The 27001-nt window shown below is 38.2% G+C and overlaps 1 protein-coding gene and 1 pseudogene across 9 annotated transcripts in view; both read left to right on the forward strand.

Annotated features, from left to right (window-relative positions):
* The window catches only part of ARHGAP21 (Rho GTPase activating protein 21), a 139219-nt gene that overhangs the window by 45797 nt on the left and 66421 nt on the right, over positions 1 to 27001 (forward strand). For all 9 annotated transcript variants that reach the window (XM_030940868.1, XM_030940867.1, XM_030940864.1 and 6 more), the window contains exons 3-4: positions 9716 to 9895; positions 13088 to 13112. In XM_030940868.1, the coding sequence (XP_030796728.1) occupies positions 9716 to 9895; positions 13088 to 13112 (205 nt within the window). The remainder of the gene's footprint in view (positions 1 to 9715; positions 9896 to 13087; positions 13113 to 27001) is intronic.
* On the forward strand, positions 18128 to 19618 carry LOC115900412 (annotated as a pseudogene).

A 27001-nucleotide genomic window follows, 5' to 3' on the forward strand; every position in this document is an offset into this window, starting at 1 on the left:
GAGGCCAAGTCATAATAATACATTAGAAATAAATTTAATACTGTATAGTTTTTAAAGTGTTCAAATATGAGTCCCACAGGAAAGGGAAATTGTAAAAGATAATAAATTAGATCAAAAAGCTGTTAAAGGGAAGAATCTATGTAGATTATGAAATAAAAGAGATGACGAAAAACAATGTAACATAGAGAAAATATTCTAGCATCGAATTCAGGAGACCATTATTTTAATTCTTACTGTGATGTAAACCAGCTACAATCTTGGATAAATCACTCTGCAAATCTGGACCTTGTGTAAAGGGTTCACTTATTTAGATTAAATCTTAAAAGATTCTTTTGTGCTCTAAAATTATATAATGGGATGGCAGCTAAGCACATGAAAAGATACTCATCATCATTGGCCATAAGGGAAGTACAAATTAAAATCACAATGAGATATCACTATACACTTGTCACAATGGCTAAAATAAACAATAGTGGCAATACCAAGTCCTGTCAAGGATGTGGAGAGATGGATCACTTACACACTGCTGGTGGGCATGTAAAATGGTGCAACCAGTCTGAAAAACAGTTTGGCAGTTTCTTACAAAAGTAGACCTGCAATTATCATATGCTATGGTCTGAATGTCCTCCCAAAATTCATATGTTGACACCCAATTAGGCCTTTGGGAGATTATTGAGGTTCTGAGGGTGGAGCCCCGTGAATGGGATTCATGCCCCTAAAAAAGAAGCCCCGGGAAAGAACCTTGCCCTTCCACTATGTAAGCAAGAATGTGTGGCCTATTTAGGAAGTAGGTCCTCACCAAACACTGGTGCCTTGATCCTGGGCTTCCTGGGCCTCTAGAACCATGAGAAATTTCAGTTGTTTATAAGCAACCTAGCCCATGGTATTCTGTTATAATAGCCTAGACGTACTAAGATGACATATGACCTAACAGTAGCATTCTTGGACATTTATTCCAGGGAAATGTAAACTGTGTTCATACAAAAACCTGTACATGAGTGTTCATAGCGTATTTATTCATAGTAACCCAAAACTTGAAACAGCTGAGATGTCTTTTAACAGATAAATGGTTAAACAAAATGTGGCATATCCATTCCATGGAATACAACTCAGCAATGAAAAGGAATGAACTATGGATACATGCAGCAACCTGGGTGAATCTCTAGAGAATTATTCAGAGTGAAAAAAACCAGTCCCAAAAGGTTACTGACTATGATTCTAGTTGGATAACATTCTTGAAATGACAAAATGATGGAAATATAGAACAGATTAATTTGGGAGGGTAAGGCAGGAGGATAACATCAGCCCAGGAGTTTGAGGTCAGCCTGGGCAACATAGTGAGACCCTGTCTCTAAAAAACAAAAACAAACAAACAAACAAAAAAAACAAACAAGCAAAAAAAAACATCCTCAAAACAAACCGGGCAACCAGGCATGATAGTGGTGCGTGTCTGTAGACCCAGCTACTTGGGAGGCTGAGGTGGGAGGATTGCTTGATCATTGGAGGTTGAGGCTGCAGTGAGCCAGATTGTACCACTGCATTCCAGTTTGGGCCACAGAGCAAGACTCTGTCTCAAACAAAACAACAACAGCAATAAAACAGAAACAAACAAAAAGAAAAACAGATTAGTGGTTGCCAAGGGTCAGGGGCCAGGTAGGAGGTGGAGGGAGAGAGGAGGTATAGGTATAGTTACTAAAGGGCAACAAGAGAGATCCTTGTGGGGATGCAACACTGCTGTATCTTGATTGGTGTGGTGGGTATACACACTCACATAAAGTGATAACACTGCATAGAACTAAACACACAATGAATACAAGTAAAACTGGAGAAATAAGAATAGCACGAGTGGATTGTATCTGGGTCAGTAACCTGGTTGTGATATTGTACTGTGGTTTTCTAAGAAGTTAATTGTTGAAGGAAATTGCATAAAGATTACATAGGATCTCTCTGTATCTTTCTTTCCCTCTTTTTTTTTTTTTTTTTTTTTTTTCTTTTTCCTTTTTGTGGAGAGTGAGGTCTCACTGTGTTGTCCAGGCTGGTCTCGAACTCCTGAGCTCAAACTGTGCCCCACCTCTGCCTCCCTATGTGCTGGGATTACAGGCATGAGCCACCATGCCTGACTGTGTATTATTTCTTAAAACTGCCTGTGAATCTGTAGTTGTCTCAAAATGAGAGGCTTAATTAAAAAAAGAACTAAAATTTTAATGACTATTTTATTCATCTGTGTATCTACTCTGTGGAACAAGGTTGGGTAAATAGTAGGTCCTCAATAAATATTTATTTACTGAATGAGTGAAGAAAGAGTGTGTCAGTGAGTGAGACCGTGATCTACATGTATACAATGAACTCTTATTTGGATCTCAAAAGGAGGATCCAGTCATTACTTACAGCTTAACTAGACTATTTGGGAAACTAAGCCTAGAATAACTCTTACCCTACAAACCCTACCTCATCATATGCTTGCTTTTGCAGTTGCTTGGGACTTAGCTTGGGTCTCTCATGTTATACCCTGCTAAATCCTAGAAGTGGGGGATAAACTACAATGGATTTATGATAAATATGATAAATAGTTTCAAATATATATAGCCTCATAGATGACTTCAGAGACTTCATTCACACAAATAGCTAAAAATAAGGAGGAAAAAGTTAGCAGTTCATCCAAGATTCAGTTACTTCTTATTTTCTTATTTCTTACTTACACTATCTATTGCTAACCCAGTTTTTTCCAGTGCTCCATTATTTGCTTTGATGCATCTTTCCAGTTGCATTTTACACACAGGTATGTTAAAGTGTTGTGAGAGATTGTGATTTAAAGAGCCATCAGGAAAAATAGATTTGAACAGACAGTGGAGCTTACAGAGAAAGAATGAGGAGTTAATATTTATTTATTTAGAGTCGGAGTCTCACTGTGTCGCTTAGGCTGGAGTGCAATGGTGCGATCTTGGCTCACTGCAACCTCCGCCTCCCGGGTTCAAGCAGTTCTCCTGCCTTAGCCGCCCAAATAGCTGGGATTACAGATGCCCACCACCACGCCCAGCTAATTTTTGTATTTTTAGTAGAGACGGGTCTTCACCATGTTGTCCAGGCTGGTCTCTTTGGCCAGGCTGATCTCGAACTTCTGACCTCGTGATCTGCCTGCCTCAGCCTCCCAAATTGCTGAGATTACAGGTGTGAGCCACCGTGCCTGGCCTGGAGTTAATATTTATTGAATGTTTATGTACTCAGCTCTTCATATGCATTTTGCATTTAATTCACATTCATTCTTTGGGAGAAGTGCTTTTATTCTTCTTTTAATGATGAGAAAACTGAGGGTTTGAGAGGTTAAATAATTCCAACTAGCAAACTGCAAATGGCAGAGCCAGAGTTAGTGCCCGATTGAGCTGACTCAAAATCTCCAAATCCTATGTTCTTTTTTTCAAATTAGGTTTATAGATTTAGGGGGTACAAGTGCAGTTTTGTTACATGGGTATATTGCATAGTGGTGAAGTCTGGGCTTTTAGCATAACCGTCACCTGAATAGTGAACATTGTACAGATAATTTTCCTGCTCATCCCCTTCCACCTTCCCCGCTTTTGGAGTCTCCAGTATCTATTATTCCCTTCTGTATGTCCATGTGTACCCATTGTTGAACTCCCACTTATGAGTGAGAATGTGAGCCTATGTTCTGAACCATAATGCTAAACTGAAAATTAAAATTCTGGGTCAGATAAAAAGAGAGAATCACATTCCTATGCCAGTCCTCAGCAGCATGCAGCAATGCAATATACCTTTGTAACAAAACTGCACATGTACACTCAGAACCTGCAATAAAAGTTGGAAAAAAAGAGATAGAATCAAAGTAGAATCTTGTGTTCTTAAAGAATGATGGGAGATAGGAAACAATGAGTAATTATTTTTTCCGATGTTAAATTCTAGAATAATTTTTACTTTTTATTTTTATTTTATTTTTTTTTTGACACAGAGTCTCTCGCTGTGTCGTCCAGGCTGGAGTACAGTGGCGCCATCTTGGCTCACTGCAGCCTCCGCCTCCCGGGTTCCAGTGATTCTCCTGCCTCATCCTCCCAAGTATCTGGGATTACAGGCACGTGCCGTCACACTCAGCTAATTTTTGTATTTTTAGTAAAGACGGGGTTTCACCATGTTGGCCAGGCTAGTCTCAAACTCCTGACCACAGGTGATCCGCCCGCCTCAGCCTTCCAAAGTGCTGTGATTACAGGTGTGAGCCACTGAACCCATTCTATTTTTTATGTTTATATTTACTATGTACAAAAAGAAGCACACATATATATCATTTTGTATATCATATTGACTTAATATGGTATAATAAAATGACCCCTTAGGAACTCCCCACAGATCTTAACTTACAAATTACCCATGCTGTTGGAGTAATGTATGTGTTTTCCCCAAATCTCAGCCCCATGCTTCCTCATTCACACACTCCTATCCCCCCAGGATAACCACTTTCTTGAGTTTCATGATAAGCATCCTGTTGCTGCTTCTTTTGTTTAAATGTCTTTACTGAGATATGTTTGGTATATAGTCAACTGTACATGTGTAAACTGTATAGTTCAGTAAGTTTATACGCAAGTATGCACCAGTGAAAACATCACCACAGTCAAGATTATTCACCGCCCTCCACATTTCCTCATGCGCCTTTGTAATCTCCATCCTCACACCCACCCAGAGCAACTGCTAATCTGCTTTCAGTCAGTATAGACTAGTATTTAGAATTTTTCTAGGATTTATATAAATGGAGCGTACAGTGTATACTCCTTCTCCTCCTCCTCCTCTTTTGTCTAGGTTCTTTAACTCAGCCTAATTAACATATTGCTACATATATCAGTAGTTGATTTCATTTTATTGCCAATTGCATTCTATTGTTTGGCTGTGTCACAGTTTATCCATTTATCTGTTGTTGAAATATTTCAGTTGTTTCCTATTGGTGGCTATAACAAGTTGCTATGCACATTTATGTACAAGTCTTTATGTTGACATATGCTTTCAGTTTCTCTCTGAGTAGAATGGCTGTGTCATATGTTAGGTGTATGTTTAAGAAACTGTCAGACTGTTTTCCACCATTTTACATTCTCACTAGCAGTGTCTAAGAGTTCTAGTTGCTTCATATCCTGACCAACACTCGGTATGGTTAATTTTTATATAGCACATCTATTATGTGTGCAGTGGTATTTCATTATGGTTTTTAGTTTGCATTTCCATTATTGAATTTTGAGAGTTCCTTATGTATTCTAGATACAAGTCCTTTATCAGACACATTATTTGCAAATATATTCTCCCATTCTATGGCTTGCCTTTTCGTTTTCATAAAAGTGTAAGTGTGTATATATATGTGTGTGTATATATGTGTGTGTGTATATACTTTTCATAAAATATATATATTTTTTGAGACAAGATTTCATTCTGTAACCCAGGCTGGAGTGGTGTGATCACAGCTCACTGTAGCTTCAACCTCCTGGGCTCAGGTGATTCTCGTGCCTTAGCCTCTTGGTAGCTGGGACAACAGGCATGCACCACCACACCTGGCTAATTTGTTTGTTTGTTTGTTTGTTTTGAGACAATCTGGCTCTGTTGTCCAGGCTAGAGTGCAGTGGCATGATCTCGGCTTGCTGCAGCCTCCACCTCCCTGGTTCAAGCGATTCTCCTGCCTCAGCCACCTGAGTAGCTGGGATTACAGGTGCATGCCACCACACCTGGCTAATTTTTGTATTTTTAGTAGAGATGGGGTTTCACCATGTTGGCCAGACTGGCCTTGAACTCCTAACCTCAGATGATCCACCCACTTTAGCCTCCCAAAGTGCTGGGATTATAGGCATGAGCCACCGTGCCCATCTGCCTGGTTAATTTTTAAATTTTGTGTAGAGACAGGGTCTCCCTGTGTTGCTCAGGCAGGTCCTGGCTGAGATCCTTCTGCCTCAGACTCCCAAAGTGCTGGGATTACAGGTGTGAGCCACCGTGGCTGGCCAAGAAGTGTCTTTCAAAGAGCAGAGGGTCTTAATTTTGATGAAGTTTCATTTATCTTTTATAAAATATTCATTGTATATTCTTCCAGTGAATATTTTATTGTTGTTTCTGTTAATGGATTATGTTCCTTGGGGTTATAGCTAAGAAATCTTAACCTGAGTTCGTAAAGATTTTCCCCTGTTTTCTTCCAGAAGTTTCATAGTTTTAAGTGTTACATTTAGGTTTATGATCATTTATTTTATTTGACTTTTTTGAGACAGAGTCTCACTCCCCATTCAGGCGGGAGTGCAGTGGTGCAATCTCGGCTCACTACAACCTCCGCCTTCTGAGTTCAAGCAATTCTCCTGCCTCAGCCTCTCAAGTAGTGGAAATTATAGGTTTGTGCCACCACACCCAGCTAATTTTTATGTTTTTAGTAGAGACAGGATTTCACCATGTTGGCCAGGCTGGTCTTGAACTCCTGGCCTCGAGTGATCCACCTGCCTCGGCCTCCCAAAGTGCTGGGATTACAGGTGTGAGCCACTGTGGCCCGCCTAGGTGTATGATCATTTGAGTTAATTTTTGTTTGTGATACGAGTTATGGATCAAAGTTCTTTTCTTTTCTTGCACACAGCCTCCACACAGTCGTTCCAGGGCGATTTGTGTTTTCAAGTATTTGTATTATACTTGTACAATATTGACATGGGTTCATGCTTCTTTTGGATAAATACCTAGGAGTAGAATGGCAGCATCATGTGGTTATGGTTCTAGAGCAGGACTCCATATTCTGTTCTGTGAATCTGTGTATCTTGATGCCAATACTGTACTGTTGATTACTGTAGCTTTGTAAGTCTTGAAGATTTGTAGTCTGAGTGTTCCAACTTTGTTCTTTTTTGAAGTTGTTTTGGCTATTTTAGGTTCTTTGCATATAAAGTAGATTTTAGAAATACCATAGCAGCTTCCACACAAAAATCTCCTGAGATTTTGATTGGGATTGCGCTGGATTTATAGATCAATTTGGGGAGAGTTCACATTGTAACAATGCTGAGTCTTCTAAATCATGGACATGGTATATCTCTCTTTATTTATGCTTTAATATCTCTTAATGTTTTCGAGTTTCAGTCTGTAGATCTTACAAACCTTTTGTCAGATTTATCCCTAAATATTTCATATTTTTAATGTAGTTATAAATAGTATTTTAAAAAGCTTTAAATTTCTAGTTGCTTATTGCTAGTATATGGAAATGCTTTTTTTTTTTTTTTTTTTTTTTTTTTTTGGTGTACTGTATTACTACTTTCATTAACATTCCATTTACTAGAATTCAATCATATGGCCACCCCTCCTACCGCAAGTTGGGAGTTTGGCTGGGCAATGTTACCACCTAGTTACCTTTTCACCTTTGTATCAGGCTAATTATTGTGGCACAGTAGATAGACTCACTGGTGGAAGATCATAAAAAATATAATAGAAGCAAGACTATTCAAGTATTTGCAATTCAATAAAGGTGACCTTTTCAAAATGCTGGGATTAACTTGGAGTTGTAATTTAAAACAAAATCTTAGTAGCTATGCAGACATGTTAAGTGTAAGATAGATACCTATCAGGTTGGGGAGAGGCTTGGGCTAGAAATACAAATTTGGGAGTCATTTGCATATAGTCGGTGTTTAATGTAGTAAATGGAATGAAATCACTAAAAGACAGAGTACAGCTAGAGAAGTCCATAGACTGAGCCCTGGGTGCCTCCAGGTTCAGAAACTTAGCAGATGAAAACAAAGGACCCTGAGACAAAGTCGCCTGTGAGTTGGAAGAAAAATCAGTGTGAGAAGTCAAGTGGAGAAAATTCTTCAAGAAGGAAGAAGTGATCCCTGTGCCAATAAGGTGCACATAAGATGGGAACTGAGAATTGGTCATTCAGTTTAAAATGTGGAAGTCATGGGTGACCCTGACAAGAGCAGTTTCTGGGAGTTAGGCGGATAAAAACCTGATTTAAAGGGATTTCAGAGAAATGGAAGGAAAAGAACTGGGAACAGCAAGTACAGATAACTTTTAAGGAGTTTTGCTCCAAAGAGAAGCAGACAAACGAGGTAGTAGCTGGAGAGGGTTGTGTGTGATCAAGAGAGGATTTTGGCCAGGTGCGGTGGCTCGCACCTGTAATCTCACCACTTACGGAAGCTGAGGCAGGAGGATCACTTGAGCACATGAGCTCAAGACCAGCCTGAGCAACACAGTGAGACCTTGTCTCTACAAAAAAAAAAAAAAAAAAAAAAATTAGCGTGCTGACATTCACCTGTAGTCCCACCTACCTGGGAGGGTGAGGCGGGAGTTATCTCCTGAGTCCCCGTGATCCAGTCTGCAATGAACCACGATCATGCCACTGCATTCCAGCCCAGGCCACAGAGCAAGACCCTGTCTCAAAAAAAAAAAAAAAAAAGATTTTGTTAAGCTTAAAGAAATTACAAAATACGTGTATGCAAATGGGAATGCTGTATATAGTAAAGAGAGAATAAGTGATGCAAAAGAGAGAGGGGAGAATTGTTGGACCTGTATCTTTGAATAGTAAGAGGGGAGGATCTCGTCTCAACTGCTGGCGCCTTGGGAGAATGGACAGCTCATCCATCATAGCAGAAGGGAAGGCAAGGGAACATGGGCACGGTTGCAGGTTGGTGGGGTGATCATGGCAGGCGATTCAGTTCTCATTGTATTGCTTCTGTTTTCTGAGTGTAATAGAAAGCAGGACCATCTGCTGCAGGTGAGGGTGGGGAAAAGGGATGAAATAGTCATCTAGGATGAATGACCAGGGAGAAATGTGTCACTATTGACAGACAACACTAGAGGCTCTCTTGAGGTTGGTAGTCATGAACTTAGAGTGAAATAGCTTAGTTTTTGTTTTTCTCCACCCATGTTCACCTGCATAAGTGCAGCAGGCCGGGAGTAGGCTGTGTTGATTTATCCAGGGTTAGGTTTTGTCAGGCAACTTGGAAGAAGTGGGAGAGGGTAAAGGAGTGAATTGAAGCTAGCTTAAGAGGAAAGTGAGAACATGGGGTGATGAGGGACAGGGAAAGGGTGGTAGGGTCAGCTCCAGATTGAAGAATTGTAAGGACTGGGAAATGAGAGGGAATGAACTAAATAGTGAACTAATAATAGGTGGTGGTTCTAGCAGGGATTCTTGATTTGGGCTTGTAAGGGGGTTTCAGTCATGCCCAAGTGAAAGCAGAGTGGAGGAGAGGAGGTCAAAGAACAAGAAGGCCAGGATATCAGAAGGATTATCTATGTGGATGTTGAATTCGTGCTCAGAACCTGAAGACCTTTTCTATTATTTTCTAATGTCCTTTGTTGCTGTTGGACTATCTGATAAGGTTTAGGTTTCTTTCTTGGTTGGAGTTTTGTATCTCTTCTTTCATGCTTTCTGTTTCTTAATCCATAGTGCTCTTTAAAATTTCTTTGGTATTATCTTTCATTCTTTCTACTGCATTTCTAATTTTAGCAATTGTATTTCTATTTTCTGAGAGTTCTTTCTTCTGACTAATTTTGTATAGCATGATTTTCTAGAAAAAAATTCTAAGTTTTGATAATTGCATGCTTTGTTATAATAATATAATAAATTTTAGTGTTTGATAATTGCATGTTTTGTGTAATTTATACATCCAAAAATGGTTCATATCAGTGCTTAGGTATTAACATGTTTACATAGAATTTTTTTTAGGTGAGGAAGTTTATTGTGTTATGTAATTAACTTTTACATATCTTTTCACTTTAGGTCTCAAAAAATAAAGATGGAAAAGAACAAAGTGAAACTGTATCACTGTCCGAAGATGAAACATTCTCCTGGCCAGGTCCCAAAACAGTTATGTTGAAAAGAACATCTCAAGGCTTTGGGTTTACATTAAGACATTTTATTGTTTATCCCCCAGAGTCTGCAATTCAATTTTCATATAAGGTAAGAGAAATAGTTACAGCAACTTGAAAAAAAAACCACAAGGCCATTCCTATCCCCTTCTAGTCTTCCTCTTCCTTCCCTCTGGCCTTTTTTCTGTCTTAAAAGAATTAAGCATTACATTTGAATTTTTATTATATTATTTTTCTCCTTTTAGGTATTTTCCCACCTTCAAGAACAAAACAAAACTTTAGTCTTCTCTGAAAGATCATTTTGATTCTAAACTCCAAATCTGTATTTTTTTAAGGACTTCTAATTCCAGACTTCATTCTACTTTTTCTAGTATGTAACTGTTTGTTATCTAAAAAAGTAGTGAGTTTTCTGGGCAGACTATTCAGAGGAAATGGTTCACTAAAATAGTCCAGCAGTTATAGAAAATTAGTAGAATTAGAACAATGCTTAACTTTCAGATATGTAATATGATGGCATGTTAGAATTTAGAAACACAGCTTCTCATCAGAATAAATTACATTGACAGGCTTCAGTGGACAGTAACACAACCTGAAAAGGACAGCCTGAGATAATTATAAGTGCAGTTGACACACTGAGTACTTGCCCTGTGTTCCTTACCATTTGTTATAAGCGTTATCTTACTTTATCCACACCAGAATCCTGTGGAGCAGGTGGTATTATTGGCCCCATATGACAGATGTGGAAACTGATCTGGGTCATAAAACAGATAAGTAGTTGATCTGGGATTTGAATTTGACCAATATGCATGCTTGATGCCGAACTGTTACACAATAGCATAATGGAAATAATGATATTCAGAAGAGTTATGAGACCCTGGCCAGACCACTTCTTTTGACCTCTAGATTTCCATTTTCATTTGTAGGAATTGAACTAGGGTATGAGAAAGTCTTTTCTAATTCTAAATATCTATGACTGCTAAACTGCCTTTTAAAAAGTAGTGTCTATATTTGTATCTAGAGACCACAGTTTTAAATTATTTTTTTGTTAAATATGTCTTTCTAGTAATGTCCTCAGGATATGCTTTTTTGAAATACGGAATAGCTTATTTTTTCTTTTCTTTTTTCAATTAATTTTTTATATTTGGTTACTTTAACACTGAGATAAAAGGAAACAACTGAGTATCTTTTAAGGATTGTATATAATTGGTACCTTTGGAATGAAATTTATCTGTTTGGGTTTTCTCAAATGTGTATAAAACAACTGGACTAGATCTCTTAAGAATCTAGTTGATATTAAAAAGTCTCAGATAGTGTTACTTATGCATTAAGTCACATATGAGAGCCCTTGATAATTACATTAGGATTGTGTATTTTTTTGTCTTTGTTTTGGTTTGGTTTTGAATAAGAACTTTGGGTCATGATGAACATATAGGTAGTACAATGTTTTATAAGATAATTTTACCAAACTTATATAAACATGTATTATTATTATTGGAAAATATTTCTAGAAATTTTAGTAGCATACTACAATAAATCCTCACTTAACATTGTCAGTTGATTTTTGGAAACTACAACTTTAAGTGAAATGTATTTAAGTGATAACTGATCTTATGTTGGCTAGAGTTTACTTGGCATATTTCTGATCAAAAAAAAAAATCACCAAACTTGTAAATAAAGATGAAAACATTTCCAGTATTAAACATTGAAGTAAATGTGAGGTGTTCATACACTTAAGAAAGAGTTATAAAAACAAGTCCAGATTTGAGGGTGGCTGGAGCCTATCCCGGCAGTTCATGCAGCTCAGAGCACGAGTTGGGACCTAACCCTGGACAGGATGCTGTCCATCCCATTGCAGAGCACACACACAGCTGCACTCATTCAGACAGGGACAATGTGGGCACACCTGTGAATCGAACAGGCACAGTTTTGGCATGTGGGAGGGAACCACAGTACGTAGAGAAAACCCACACAGTGGGGACAATGTGGAAACTTCACACATACAGAACCCCAGTGGGGAATTAATTTTTCTCGTGAACGTTACAACAAAACAACTTTGCATGAAATGATGGTATTCCAGGACATGCTTACACTTGTTAACAGCATGGTCATTGGTGTCAAAAGAGCCTGGGTTTGAATTCCATTTCTGCCTCCTGTTAGATCTGTGACCTTGGATAAGCCAACTAACAGACAATAGTAGTACCTTCTTTACAGGCTGTGTAATGATTAAATGATACAGTACTTGTAACACCCTTAACATAGAAATTGACACTGTTATTGCTCAATAAATTTTAGCTATTAATGCTATTAAATACAGATGTTCTTGCAAATAGGGCTCTGTCTTGTAAATTTTACATGGAAAATATGTATTGTAATCTTTTCCATTTTAATTATGAAATTTTGTCAGTTCACTTCAAATGAATTAAAAATTTTAATATTGTATAGCTTTTAGAAAATGTGTAATTAATATAAGTGTTGTTATTTTGTCACGTAGCTGGCAACCTCAGTCTCAGACCAGATCTTATAATCAGAAGAAGAAAAAAAAAAAACATTGGGCAGCCTAAATAAAGGTCAAAAAATTATGTCATAAATTATCAGCCCTTCACCCGATGTCTGTTTTTCTTTCTGAGGTACATGGTAGCTCCAGTATGGTAGAGGCTCAGCAAATATTTGAAAAAATGTATTTTTAGACTAGTTTTTAAAGGTTCCTTTTCTAGTTTTCCAGCTAGAGGTAGATAACATGGCAGCAAGACAGCTTGGTAGCAATGAAAGAGACAAAGTAGATAAACTTCAAAATTGAATACAATAATTTAAATATGTAGCAATTTGGGACCAGTCCATTTATATAGACAGCTCTGGGTCCTGTAATATCCCCTAAAGGCACATTTAAGTGTGGTACAGTAAGCGATGACCTGGCCTTTCCTTCTATCCAGCTGCCTACTTGACAAGTTCACTCCATTAGAAAGCTCACCCTCAAATGCCAAAAACTGAACTGATGTCCTGTCCCTAAGCTGGCTTCACGCACAGCCTTGTTATCGCTCTCTGTGAAAACTCTTACCTTTCCAGGAAAAGGTACTTCCTATACTATTATTGAAGATGGGCTATACATTTGCTTTTGAGCTTGCAGTGGCTGTAGAAGAGAATATGACCAATTAAGAATATTGTAGGTGAGATCGTAATTGGCACAATTTGGGGAGGTCAATTTGAATTAAAATGAGCCTTGCTGTGATTAACAAGAGTTTATAAATGTATACTCATGTATGTATATATATATTTTTATTTGTAGGATGAAGAAAATGGAAACAGAGGAGGTATGCTATAAACCTTTTAATTTGTCTCTGAATGTTTTTCTACCCATTTCTTTATGTTCTTTAAGTGATACTAAATGAGATGATATAATTTTTAGTGTTCAAATGTATAATAATTCTTAGGTGTGAGAGTCATAGAATTAAATTTTTTTTTACTGTGGACTTCAAAGTTTTATGAATTCCGTTGTCTCAATTTGAACGTGTAATGCTTTTATTGTTAATTGTATGTGTTTTTGTAGAGGAATGTATCATTATAATTCCAAGGAGAGTACTTAAGATTTTTATTTCAATTAGTAATCTTTCTAAATGAGGTGATTATTTTAGGTAAGGAATGCTATGTGTTTTATCAATTAGGCTTATTGAGTCAAATATTGAAAAGAGGGTTTGAGTTATTCTTGTAGTTAATGTTACTGTTGATTTAAACATTAATGAATGTGAAAGGACAGTCAGGCTGGAGATAAAATTATTTCTTAATAACTGGTTTTAAATCAACTTGAACGAGTTAAAATTCACACTCAACAAAATGCACCCATTAAAAACTTTTATTTCTAGATAATTTTCAACAACAAAGTTGCAAAAATAGTACAGAGAATTTTCATGTATCCTTTATTTTACTTTCTCTAGTGTTAAAAACTTACAATACCATGGGGGGCCGGGCGTGGTGGCTCACACCTGTAATCCCAGCACTTTGGGAGGCTGAGGCGGGCGGATCATTAGGTCAGGAGATCCAGACCATCCTGGCTAACAGGGTGAAAATCCTCTCTCTACTAAAAATACTAAAAACTAGCTGGGCGTGGTGGCTGGTGCCTGTAGTCCCAGCTACTCGGGAGGCTGAGGCAGGAGAATGGCGTGAACTCGGGAGGTGGAGCTTGCAGTGAACCGAGATCACACCACTGCACTCCAGCCTGGGTGACAGAGTGAGACTCCATCTCAAAAAAAAAAAAAAAAAAAAATTTACAGTACTGTGGTACAATCAACAAAACTAAGCAATTAGCATTGATACAGGACTACTATATGAACTACAGACTTCATTTGGATGTCACCAGTTTTTCTGCTAGTATCCTTGTTCTCTTCCAGAATCCCACGTTGTATTCACTTGTCATGTCCCTTTAGTCTTTCCTTGTATTTTATTACTAGTACTGATCAGTTATTGTATAGAATGTCCTTCATTTTCAGTTTATCTGATGTTTTCTCGTTAGTTCAAGGTCATACATGTTTAGCAAGAATACCACATTTGCATCTATTGTAAGTGTACAGTTTGGTAAGTTTTGATGAATATATAACCGTGAAATCACTACCCCGATTAAGATGTGATATCAAAAACAACCTTTCTATTATTCCATAAAGTTCCCTTGTGCTCCTTTTTATTCTGCTGTCTTCAGACAATCACTGATCTGATTTTTATCACTATATAGGTTAATTTTTGTCTCTTCTAGATTTTTTTTTTTTAATAAATGAAATAATACAGCATGTACTCTTGTCAGGCACAATATTTTTTACCTTCACTGTATTATGTGTATGGGCACTGATAGTACTACTTTTTTTTCATTTGCATGAATATACCACAAATTGTTTAACCACTCAACCTGTTGATGGACCTTTGTAACAACCGTTTGAGATCTTGAAAAGGTTATGGGTTAAAATGAGAAGGAAATGGCTTTTTTTTTTTTTTTTTTTTTTTGCACTATCAAAAGTAATCTGAGGGTGTAGGGCCAGGCAGGACTCTTCATAGTTGTCACTGGTACAAGATGAGCCACTCCGGCATCACCATCTGTCATGTACCAGGGTTTAGGATGAATTCCAAATGCTACTTGGCATGGGTTAGAAGTAAGCCTTAGTGGGGAAAGGGAAAACTCACAAAGCTGGCATCAGCAAGAGAAAAGAGGATATAGGTACTCCATCTTCCCGTCATCCTAAAGGCTGATGTCCTGATGCCTGGACAATCTACTGGACACACAGCGTCTAGAATTCATGCCTCTTATGAGGGGAGTATACTTCGAATAAATGTAGAAAGACATTGTTATAAAACTTCATGCAGATCATCATGTGTCTGACATAGCTCACTGAAGTGAATGGATTTAGTTTGTGCTTTGGCTAGGGAGAATAAACTTGAATATTTATAAGGGAAAACTAGAAAATCTATTGTAGATTCAGCAGAAGGTGATTTGAAGAGGAATAATAGAGTGAGCCTGAAGGGTATGATCTGCTGGAGAAGATAACAGTTTGCTTATTTTAATTATTAATATATGCTTAATTTCACTCAGAGAAAGGGTTTATGGCCACATGAAGAAATAACTTATAGCAAGATAAAATGTAAGGTCAAGAGTTTACAATAAAAAATGAATTAAATTCACATTCAGAAGATTTAGTACATGTAAGTTCATGCTTTAGGTCCTAGACTGTTATTGTTGTTATTATTATTTTTTGAGACAGAGTCTCACTCTGTCGCCAGGCTGGATTGCAGTGGCATGATATCAGCCCAATGCAACCTTCTCCTTCTGGGTTCAAGTGATTCTCCTGCCTCACTGCCCCCCCGCCGCCACCCCGAGTAGCTGGGACTAAAAGTGCGCGCCACCACTCCCACTTTGTATTTTTAGTAGAAACGAGGTTTCACCATGTTGGCCTGGATGGTCTCTATCTCTTGACCTCGTGATCTGCCAGCCTCGGCCTCCCAAAGTGCTGGGGTTACAGGCATGAGCCACTGCACCTGGCTGGTCCTATACTGTTATTAAAGATGGGCTGTAAGTTTGCTTTTGAGCTTGCCAGTGGCCATAGAAAAGATGAGAATATGATCAGTTAAGGATACACATTATTCCTAAGAAAAAACAGTCTGTTTGCACTGAGGTCTGAGACAGGTTTCTCCCTTGGAAAACAAACAGTGATACAGTAGATGATATTTTCAACACCATTTCTTCTTACGGCTGTTTTTAAAGTGGTTCCTCAGTGTAAGCTGACTGCAAACCCGAAGGTCTCATTCAGCTTAAAGCGCTTCTCAGCTGGGGATGATATTTCTCCCTGGAGGGCATATGGTAATGTACCCTCTTTATACGCATCTTTATCACAATTGGGAGAGGGGGAGTGTGTACTGGCATCTGGTGGATAGAGGCCAGAGGTGCTGTTGAAACAGTGCACAGGGCAGCCCCCCACAACAAAGAATTATCTGGGTCAGGCACAGTGGCTCACGCCTGTAACCCCAGCACTTTCGAAGGCTGAGGTGGGCGGATCACTGGAGGTCAGGAGTTTGAGACCAGCCTGGCCAACATGGTGAAACCTCTTCTCTACTACAAATACAAAAAATTATCCAGGGGTTGGGGTGCACGCTTCTAATCCCAGCTACTCACGAGGCTGAGGCAGGAGAATCACTTGAACCTGGGAGACGGAGGTTGCAGTGAGCCAAGATCACACCGCTGCACTCTAATGTGGATGACAGAGCAAGAGTCTGTCTCAAAATAAAAATAATAATAATAATAGTTATTACTATTACCTGGTCCCAAATATTAATAGTGCGAGGGCAAGAAGCCCTGGTTTAAAGTGATGGGCACCAAAGCATTGTGGTCCAAGTGTATAGGTCCCCATGAGTCTGGCTTGATCCAGTGACAGCATTCAAAGTGTTCAGAAGAATGGATATTCAAGGCTGCATATCCATTGATCTTTTGTGATTATTATCCCTTACAGCTGAACTTGACTTCTGAATTGAGTTACTGCTATAGTCTGAGGTTAAATTATCTGGTTGCTTTACTGACATTGTATGATGTTGATTAAGGGATAATCCTAAGTAAGAAAAGTTACATCGTAAGAAAATATAGAGTTAATATAATAACTAGAAGATAAAATGGCTAAAAGAAAAAGTCCATGAAGAATGTAAATAGAGTCATCCCTTGATGTACCCAGGGGATTGCTTCCAGGACCACCCACATATGTACTGATCTGCACACACTCATGTCCTGTAATAGACCCTGTGGAACCCATGTATTGGAAACACGGCTTTTGCATCCTTGTGTTACTGTGAATACCATATTTTTACTGAAAAAAAAAAAAAAATCCGCAGATCTGCAGAGTTCAATGAAACCCATTGTTCATGTGACAACTGTAATTGAAATGTAGTAAAAGTTTACCATCAGAGGTCTGACAGATTGAGGGAGAAAATAATAATAAGTGAGGTTAACAAAAAGGTAAATCAATTAGCTAGTTAAAAGACTAATAAGATAATTTTAAAAATCACAAAACTAAGGCTTTAAAATGGGAGAAATAGAAATTCAATTACCTTACCTCTTCTGAAGCAAAGTTCAACAAAGTTGGATATTTATTAAGTCCAGATCTGTAGTTTTCTTCCTAAGCAAAGAAGAATATGAAAAGGTATGAGAGTATTTGGAGAAAGCGATTTATAATATAATTGTACTATATTTGGAAGAACTGCTTGATTTGGGGGAGTGGATTGGGAGAGTGGTGGAAATTAGCACATGACTGAGAACTTAATCTGTTTCAGGCATCATAATATATATTTTTATCGTCTTTAATCCTCAGTCTAACCCTGTAAGATGTGAGATATTCCTATATCCCTCACTCTCACCCTGGTGTGAGATTTCCTGTATTCCTACAAAATAATATTTCTATTTTGTAGATGAGGGAACTGAGGCTGAGAAATAACTTGCCCTACAATCACATAGCTAGTAAGTGATAGTAACTGGATTTCCAAATCAGTTGTGTCTAACTCTTAGGTCCATCTTATAATTCTGCCATCTTACTTCTGTTAACATCTTTTTAAGTCCCCTTCCTCATTTCTTTAATTTTATTTTAAAAATAATTCTAGTCTTAAAAAAGGGTTTGACTTATATAGTGTTAAGAATTAGAAGATAAATGTAGGGTATATTTAGTATGTTATGAAATTAATTCTGTGAATCCTGCATGGAGAAAGGTCAAGGAGATCCCAAGTTTAGAGGCTGTGAACACTTTGCAGGAGCAACCATCACTTGTTACTCAGTTTCAGTGCTTGGCTAGCTGTGGACCTGCAAAGCTTAATGAGGTTATGGAGTCCTAGTGCTCCACCTACCTTGATTGCACCTTTGCTTTCCAAGTGTGAGTTTGATCTTGGCATCCCAATTGATAGTTGGGGTCACAGGCTATTTCACAAAGGCCTGTTTAGCCCTAAGTATAATAGTCATGATATCATTGCAAATAACCTGATCAACAGTTATACCATATTGTATGTGAAAAAAAATTTCTTCTAACTTCTAGACAATTATTTACAAGTCAGTTTTTAGAATGCAGTCTATTCAGAGACAAGCTATATATAATTTAGTATTTTAATTCAACAGAATGTTATGATTTTTATCTCACTGTCTCATTTCTTTTGAAAATTTATTTTCAAGCATATTGAGATCACGAAATCCTTTTATGTAGAATTTTGTGTTAGTTTAGTTGAATTGGAGCCTCCAGTGTAATGATCACAGTCAAAGCCTAGAATCACTGGAGAGAAAATAATTGCCAGGATTTTATTCAAACTCCTAAGAGATGCTGTTATAATGCCAAAATTCTGTTAAACAGTTGAACGATTTTGTTTTGGTCTTCTTCCCTTTTGGCAATTTAGTGAAATCTCTTTTGCCACTAAATTTTCTTATTTCTTTCTTATCAACCAAGAAATGCTGAGCCATTTAATTTTCTGATTATTTTACTTACCCAGTGTTTGCATTTTGTTATGTTTCTCATATCCTTTATGTGTGCATTCATATTTTAAAGGTATTTATTCTTCTTCTTGGTTAGTTTTCTGTACTATGATGCAGATGTTTTATAAGAAAAAGGTTAAGTAAAATAATATTTTTTGGTAGTAATAGTTGCTTGTGGATAATTAATATCTTGCTGACATCCTGTATTCCCTTAAATCTCTGGAGAATATAAATAATAATGTATAATATAATATAACAATGTAGTATAACATTATGTTCTAATATAATATAATTGTAATATAAATAATATTTTACAGAATTTATGAATATTAAGAATAGTGGGATGGTGGCAGCCAGCTTCTGTGAGTCTTTCGGCAGCTCGAACCGGTCAGATGGCCTTGAGAGAAGGGTGGTCTCGGGATGCCATCCAAAGTTGATGACAGTGGTCGGAGCCCTGGCTCCAGCACGGGGGCCTGAGCAGAACATCAGATATTTAGTTTACTGTGGTATACTGATGAGCAGAGCTCTTCCGCTACATACATCAATTTTGATTAAGGAGATATGTGCAGTAACTTTCTTCAAAATCGCTGCATCATTGATAAACAAAAGAAAATATTCAGAGAGGAGGATTTTAGGCTATTTAATGCAGAAAATGTATGATGTTGTATTGGGAATGGAGGATTATAAGCATTTCATTCCTTGGTGCAAAAAATCAGATATAAAATATCAAAGAGATCTGGATATTATAAAACACTATTAGAAACTAGGTTTCCACCAGTGTTGGATTGATATTCAGCAATAACCTTGGAAAAACCTCATTTGGTAAAGGTATCCTGTACTGATGGGAGACTTTTCTTTTTTTTTTTTTTTTTAATTTTTTTTTTTTTATTATACTTTAAGTTCTAGGGTACATGTGCATAACGTGCAGGTTTGTTACATATGTATACTTGTGCCATGTTGGTGTGCTGCACCCATCATCTCGTCAGCACCCATCAATTCATCATTTATATCAGGTATAACTCCCAATGCAATCCCTCCCCCCTCTCCCCTCCCCATGATAGGCCCTGGTGTGTGATGTTCCCCTTCCCGAGTCCAAGTGATGTCATTGTTCAGTTCCCACCTATGAGTGAGAACATGTGGTGTTTGGTTTTCTGTTCTTGTGATAGTTTGCTAAGAATGATGGTTTCCAGCTGCATCCATGTCCCTACAAAGGATGCAAACACATCCTTTTTTATGGCTGCATAGTATTCCATGGTGTATATGTGCCACATTTTCTTAATCCAGTCTGTCACAGATGGACATTTGGGTTGATTCCAAGTCTTTGCTATTGTGAATAGTGCCGCAATAAACATACGTGTGCATGTGTCTTTATAGCAGCATGATTTATAATCCTTTGGGTATATACCCAGTAGTGGGATGGCTGGGTCATATGGTACATCTAGTTCTAGATCCTTGAGGAATCGCCATACTGTTTTCCATAATGGTTGAACTAGTTTACAATCCCACCAACAGTGTAAAAGTGTTCCTATTTCTCCACATCCTCTCCAGCACCTGTTGTTTCCTGACTTTTTAATGATTGCCATTCTAACTGGTGTGAGATGGTATCTCATTGTGGTTTTGATTTGCATTTCTCTGATGGCGAGTGATGATGAGCATTTTTTCATGTGTCTGTTGGCTGTATGAATGTCTTCTTTTGAGAAATGTCTGTTTATACCCTTTGCCCACTTTTTGATGGGGTTGTTTGTTTTTTTCTTGTATATTTGTTTGAGTTCTTTGTAGATTCTGGATAATAGCCCTTTGTCAGATGAGTAGATTGCAAAAATTTTCTAATGGGAGACTTTTCAAGCATGGTCCATGATCTAAGGCTTTGGGTGGGGTATCAGAGGCATGTTTAGAATTGCTTTCAAAATGTGTAGCAGCATTACATGGATCTCTTCTGAAGGCTTTGGGAAGGAGCATTCACTGAACCCTCTAGCAATTTTTTTTTTTTTTTTTTTAGCGAGTAAGAGGGTGTTGTTCTGTGCCCGGGCTGGAGTGTAGTGGCATGATGATAGCTCACTGCAGCCTCAAATTCATGAGCTCAAGCCGTCTTCCTGCCTCAGCTTCCTAAGTAGCCGGGGCTATAGGTGTGCTCCACTGCCTCCCAGAGTCATTTTTAACTATATTGGCCATTCAAACTAAGTTTCTCTGGCAGTTAGGTAAACATACTAATTAGGTATGTTTTTTTTTTTTTTTTTTTTGAGACAGAGTCTCGCTTTGTCGCCCAGGCTGTAGTGCAGTGGCCGGATCTCAGCTCACTGCAAGCTCTGCCTCCCGGTTTTGCGCCATTCTCCTGCCTCAGCCTCCCGAGTAGCTGGGACTACAGGCGCCCGCCACCTCGCCCGGCTAGTTTTTTGTATTTTTTTAGTAGAGACGGGGTTTCACCGTGTTAGCCAGGATGGTGTCGATCTCCTGACCTCGTGATCCGCCCGTCTTGGCCTCCCAAAGTGCTGGGATTACAGGCTTGAGCCACCGCACCTGGCCAGGTATGTTTTTTATGAACTTTTAATGCTAGTCATTAGAACAATCACAGGTGTCTTAAATATTCTTGAGGATATTTTAGGAAGTAGGAAGAATAATGATGATGATGATAACAATAATGATGATGGTAGTGGTGGTGGTGGAAGCTAATTTAACAGCATACTTGCTGCATTCCAAGACTTTGCACGGATTAACTCATTTAACCCTCTCAACAGCTTTCTAAGGTGGATGTTATTATCACCGCCATATTTCAGATGATGAAACTAAGATGCAGAGTATTTAAGTTACTAGCAGATGGCAGAGCTGGACTACAACTCAGGAAGTCTCTAAGTTTCTACCACAGCTTCTCAATAAAGTTCTTTACTCTTGGCTGGGTATAGTGGCTCAGGCCTGTAATACCAGCATTTTGGGAGGCCAAGGCCAGGAGGTTGAGAACAGCCTGTGCAACATAGCAAGATCTCTGTATCTATAACACAAAAAAAGGAAGTTCTTTACTCTCGCATAATTCATTCTTGAAAATGTGTAAGAACGAGTATTCTGGGCCGGGCACGGTGGCTCATGCCTGTAATCCCAGCACTTTGGGAGACCGAGGTGGGCAGATCACCTGAGGTTGGGAGTTTGAAACCAGCCTGACTAACATGGAGAAACCCCATCTCTACTAAAAATACAAAATTAGCCGGGTATAGTGGCGCATGCCTATAATCCCAGCTACTCAGGAGGCTGAGGCAGGAGAATCGTTTGAACCTGGGAGGCGGAGGTTGCAGTGAGCCAGGATCACGCCATCACACTCCAGCCTGGGCAACAAGAGTGAAATTCCGTCTCAAAAAAAAATAAAGAAAGGATTCTGTTCGCTTGAAAGGTAGATAATAATAAAAGATCCATTTGTATATCTTCTTTGGACAATAGTGCTGATGTGAACATGCATGTACAAGTGTTTGTCTGAATTCTTGTTTTCAATTTTTGGGGGTTATACCTAGGAGTAGAGTTGCTGGGTCACATGGTAATCCTATGTGTCATATTTTGAGGAACTGCCAAACCTTTTCCATAGTGGCTACACCATTTCTATGTCTCCACCAGCCATGAATGAGGGTCCTAATTTCTGTACATCCTCACCAACATGTGTTATTTTCCATTTTTTGTATTATAGCCAACCGAGTGGGTGTGAAGTGGTATCTCATTGTAGTTTTGATCCGTATTTCCTTAATGCCTAATGATTTTGAGCATCTTTTTGTGTGCTTGTCACCATTTGTGTATCTTATGTGGAGAAATGTCTGTTCAAATCCATTGCCCATTTTTAAATGGGGTTGTCTTTTTGTTGTTGAGCTATAAGTATTCCTTATATATTCTGGTTACCAGGTCCTTATCAGATATATGATTTGCATATATTTTCCTCCATTATGTAGGTCGTCTTTTCACCTTTTTTTTCACTTTCTTAATATCCTTTGCTGCACAACAGTTTTTAATTTTGATAAAATATAATTTGTCTACTTTTTATTATTTTGCTCATGTTCTTGTTGTTAAAAACATTTTGATGAGTGGAAGAAACCAAGCACAAAAGCGTAGTACCTGGTTCCATTTATATAAAATCCTAGGAAAGAGTAATCTAAACAGGTTTGTGAGTTGGCATGATGGTTTTGCACCTGTAGACCTAGTTACTGGGAAGGCTGAGGATGGAAAGATTGCTTGAACCCAGGAATTCAAGGCCATCTTGGGCAGCATAGCAAATAGCGAGACCTTGTCTCTTTTTTTTTTAATTTTGTTTTTTGAGACAGTGCAGCTGTGTCGTCCAGGCTGGAGTACAGTGGCGTGATCTTGGCTCACTGCAAGCTCCACTTCCCAGGTTCACACCATTCTACTGCCTCAGCCTCCCAAGTAGCTAGGACTACAGGCGCTCCCCACCACACCCGGCTAATTTTTTTATATTTTTAGTAGAGATGGGGTTTCACTGTGTTAGCCAGGATGGCCTTGATCTCCTGACCTCGTGATCTGCCTGCTTTGGCCCGCCACAGTGCTGAGATAACAGGCATGAGCCACCATGCCCGGCCAACACCTTGTCTCTTAAACAAAACAAAACAAAACAAAATCCTCTTCTGAACAGTTCTGTGGTCGCCTGAATTGACTGGTAAAGGGTACCAGGGAACTTGTTAGCATAATAGAAATGTTCCATATCATGTTTATGGTAGTGGTTACATGGGTGTTTGCAGTTGTCTAAACTTATTGAACCCTGCACTTAAAATGGGTATTTTTTATCTTGTGTATGTTATAGTTCAATAAAGCTGATATTTTAAAAAAAAGAATATGTAAAACTTATCCAATCTACTGTTAATTGACATTGAATTTGTTTCAGTGTTTAGCTACTTCAAACAATGCAGCTATGAGTAATCTCATATGTGTACTTTTGTACACACATGTACTCATTTCTAGAGGGTATGTATATGTAGGCATTGCTGGGTCGTGGGTATGCATATGGTTACATTTAGTAGATGCTGCTAAACAGTTTTCTGAGGGGACCGTACCCATTTACACACTCAGCAACAGTGTATGAGAGTTCTACTTGCTCTGGATCCTCACTGACACTTGCTATTGTCAGTCTTTGTAATTCTAGTCATTCTAGTGGTTGTACAGTGGTGTGGACTATGGCTTTAATTTAGATTTCCTGAAGACTAATGAGGTTGATTACCTTTTATTTGGATTTTACTGTCAGTTCTTTTTTATTATTGACTTGCAGGCATTCTTTAAATATTGTGGATGAGGACTTTGTTAGTGATACACGATTGGCAGGTGATTCAACCTGTGACTTGCCTTTCAGTTTCTTATTAGTAATTTTTATAAAGGGAAGTTTGTAATTTTAATGTCATGTGAATTTTCAGTCTTTTGTGGTTAATAGTTCATGAGTTCTAATTAAGAATTTTTTTCTACTCCGTGGTCATGAAGATATCCTCCTGTGTTATCTTCAAGATGTGTTATTCACAATTAAGCCTACAATTCACCTAAAATTGATTATTTTTGCATATGGTGTGAGGTCAGGATGAATTTTTTTCCTATGTAGATATTGATTTGATCCCAGACGATTTTGTGGAAAGTCCATACTTTCTCTCGAGCTCTGTAATACCACCTTGATCATAAAGTGTATGTGTGTAGGTCTGTTTCTAGACTTGCTTCTATTCCAGGGATTGACCCATGGCTCATTTTTGTACAGCTTCCAAGCTAAGAATAGATCTGTATTTTTATAGGGTTGTTAAAAAAAGAAGAATATGCGACGGAGATTGTATGTGTCCCAGAAAGCCTAAAATATTTACTGTCTGGCTCTTTACAGAAAAAGTTTGCCAACCTTTGTTCAACCATTGATCATTTTCTTTGCACCAAGACAACACTATCTTAATTAATGTGGCTTTATGATAAGTGTTGCTATTGGGTAGAATAAGTCTTCTTAGAATTGAATTTTCAGTTTCTATACCCACAAGAAAAAAATTCTGTTGGAATTTTGATTTATTTTATATTGTTTATAATACTGGAATATTTGAAATACTGAATGTTTTGATCCATGAATGTGGTATATCTCTCTCACGAATCCTTTGATTTTTCTTCCTTAATCACTTAATGTAGTAGATCATGTTGATACAGTTTTCAAATGTGAAACCAGCCGCACATTACTGGACTAAACCAAACTTGTTCACAATGTGTGACGCTTTTTATGTATCACCAGATTTGGTTTTCTGTTTTATTTATAATTTTTGCATCTCTGCTCGAGGATTGCCTTCACCGAAAGGCGGGCCTTGGTCTGATAATTGATATTTAGTAGCAGACATCAAGATGGAAGCAGATGCTAAACCAGGATGAGATATGCAGAAGACTTATTGGGGGCCATGCCTATAAAGGATAAAGAAGAAAGCAAGAGAGGACAGGAGAAAACTTCAGACCATGAGACAGGCCTGACCTCTGTGAAAGAAGAGAGGAAAGGAAAGAATTGGAAGGAAGGGCCCCAGACTGCAGCACAGATCTGAGAACTCCTCTGCTAGGCCAGTGGAGAGTCCCCAGGCAAACACTTGTCTTTTAGAAGAATCCTACTTTGGGCAGAAATGGGGAAATGTGGCATCTACATGAACATGGTGATGGATCCAAAGGGCGGCAGCTGGGGCTGTCAGTCACAGTCTTCCCTGCGGCATGTTCTTTGGAAGGAAGGCAGAAGAGCACACCTCCATGCTTGACATGGTTGGGCTTTTTCTTTTCACCCCTCCTCACAAGTTGTATTCTTTTGGGGACTCCAACCGAAAACATGGTGTTTTCTAGAGCTCTTTTCCTTGGCTGGCCCCGAAGTTCCTTTTTTTTTTTTTTTTTTTTGGTCTCCTCAGCCTTTTGAGATTGATGGACGTTCTGTGTAGCTGGTCAGTCTCTCAGCCATTCAGCCATTAGTTTGGAAACAGGAAACGCCTCAAGGTGAACAGTTGTACAAAGCACTGGACTCACCTCTCTGGATTTCCATGTATTTGGAAGCTTGTCCCATTAGGCCATCTCTGCCTTGGTAGCTTTCTGGTGCCTTCACACAAATGTGATTATACATCATCTAGCTTTTCTGGCTGTTGTTCATGGGGGCAAGAGTTGATTCTGTAACCAGCTAGTTCACCGTAGGTAGATTTAGAAATTGTCACCTATGTATTTAATGTAATTAATTATGTATTTATTGTTTAATCTTCACTTTTATTTTGAACTTCCTCTTGGTTCATTCTTACATTTTTCTCTTTTCTGAGATTAAAAAATAATTTCTCTTTTATACTTTCTACTTGAAAGGCTAGATAACATTATTACCCTTCTTTTAGTGGTTATCCTGGAAACAATATGCAAACTCATCAAAGTCTAATGCTACTTAATTCTGTTCTACTCTTATACAATATAAGGACCTTAGAACATTTTAACTCCACTGTCTCCTTCCTATCTACATGTTGCTTTTTTTTTTTTTAAAGAGATGTGGTCTCACTGTGTTTCCCATGTTGATCTTGAACTCCTGGCCTCAGGCAGTCCCCACTTAGGCACTACTCAGAGCCTCAGCCTCCTGAGTAGTTGGGATTATAGGCATGAGCCACTGCGCCTGGCTCCAACATGTTACTTCCATGTGATGTAATTCTCTCTTCTTTTTTCCCTGAAATATCTGTGTTCTTCCCTCATTTTTGGAAGGTATTTTTGCTGGGTACACAATTATTCAGTAATGTTGAAGATATTATTTCATTCTTACTCCATCTCCCATGGCTACTAAATTCTCTAGTTTCTCTTTTTCTTCTTCTTTTTTGTCTTTCTGGTCTGCATTCTGGATAATTTCTTCCAATATATGTTCAGTAAATTTCTTTTTAGTTAAGTTTTAAAGTTTGATTATGAAAAGTTTTTTAGGGTACTACAGCAAATATGCTTGATCACTTCTTATAGTTTCGTCACCTGGGCCACTTTTATGTTTATCTTTTTATTTCTTCAGACATGATAAGCGGAATTTTTTTATAATCTGTGCCTGGTGATTCCTTTATCAGAAGTCTTTGTGAGTCTGTTTCTCTTGTTTGTTTTCTCTGGTAGCTTTAGCTTAGAATATTGTTGTTTTCCATGGTGGGTTTTTTGTTTTTTGTTTTTAAACTGCTTTGTGTTTCTTGACCTTCAAAAATTATTACTTGGGGATTCTTTGAGATCTAAGATGAAAAATCTCTTCTCCAAGTTGATTGGTGTTTG

Source organism: Rhinopithecus roxellana, chromosome 11 (genome assembly GCF_007565055.1).
Source record: "Rhinopithecus roxellana isolate Shanxi Qingling chromosome 11, ASM756505v1, whole genome shotgun sequence".
In the NCBI taxonomy this organism is placed as follows: Eukaryota; Metazoa; Chordata; class Mammalia; order Primates; family Cercopithecidae; genus Rhinopithecus; species Rhinopithecus roxellana.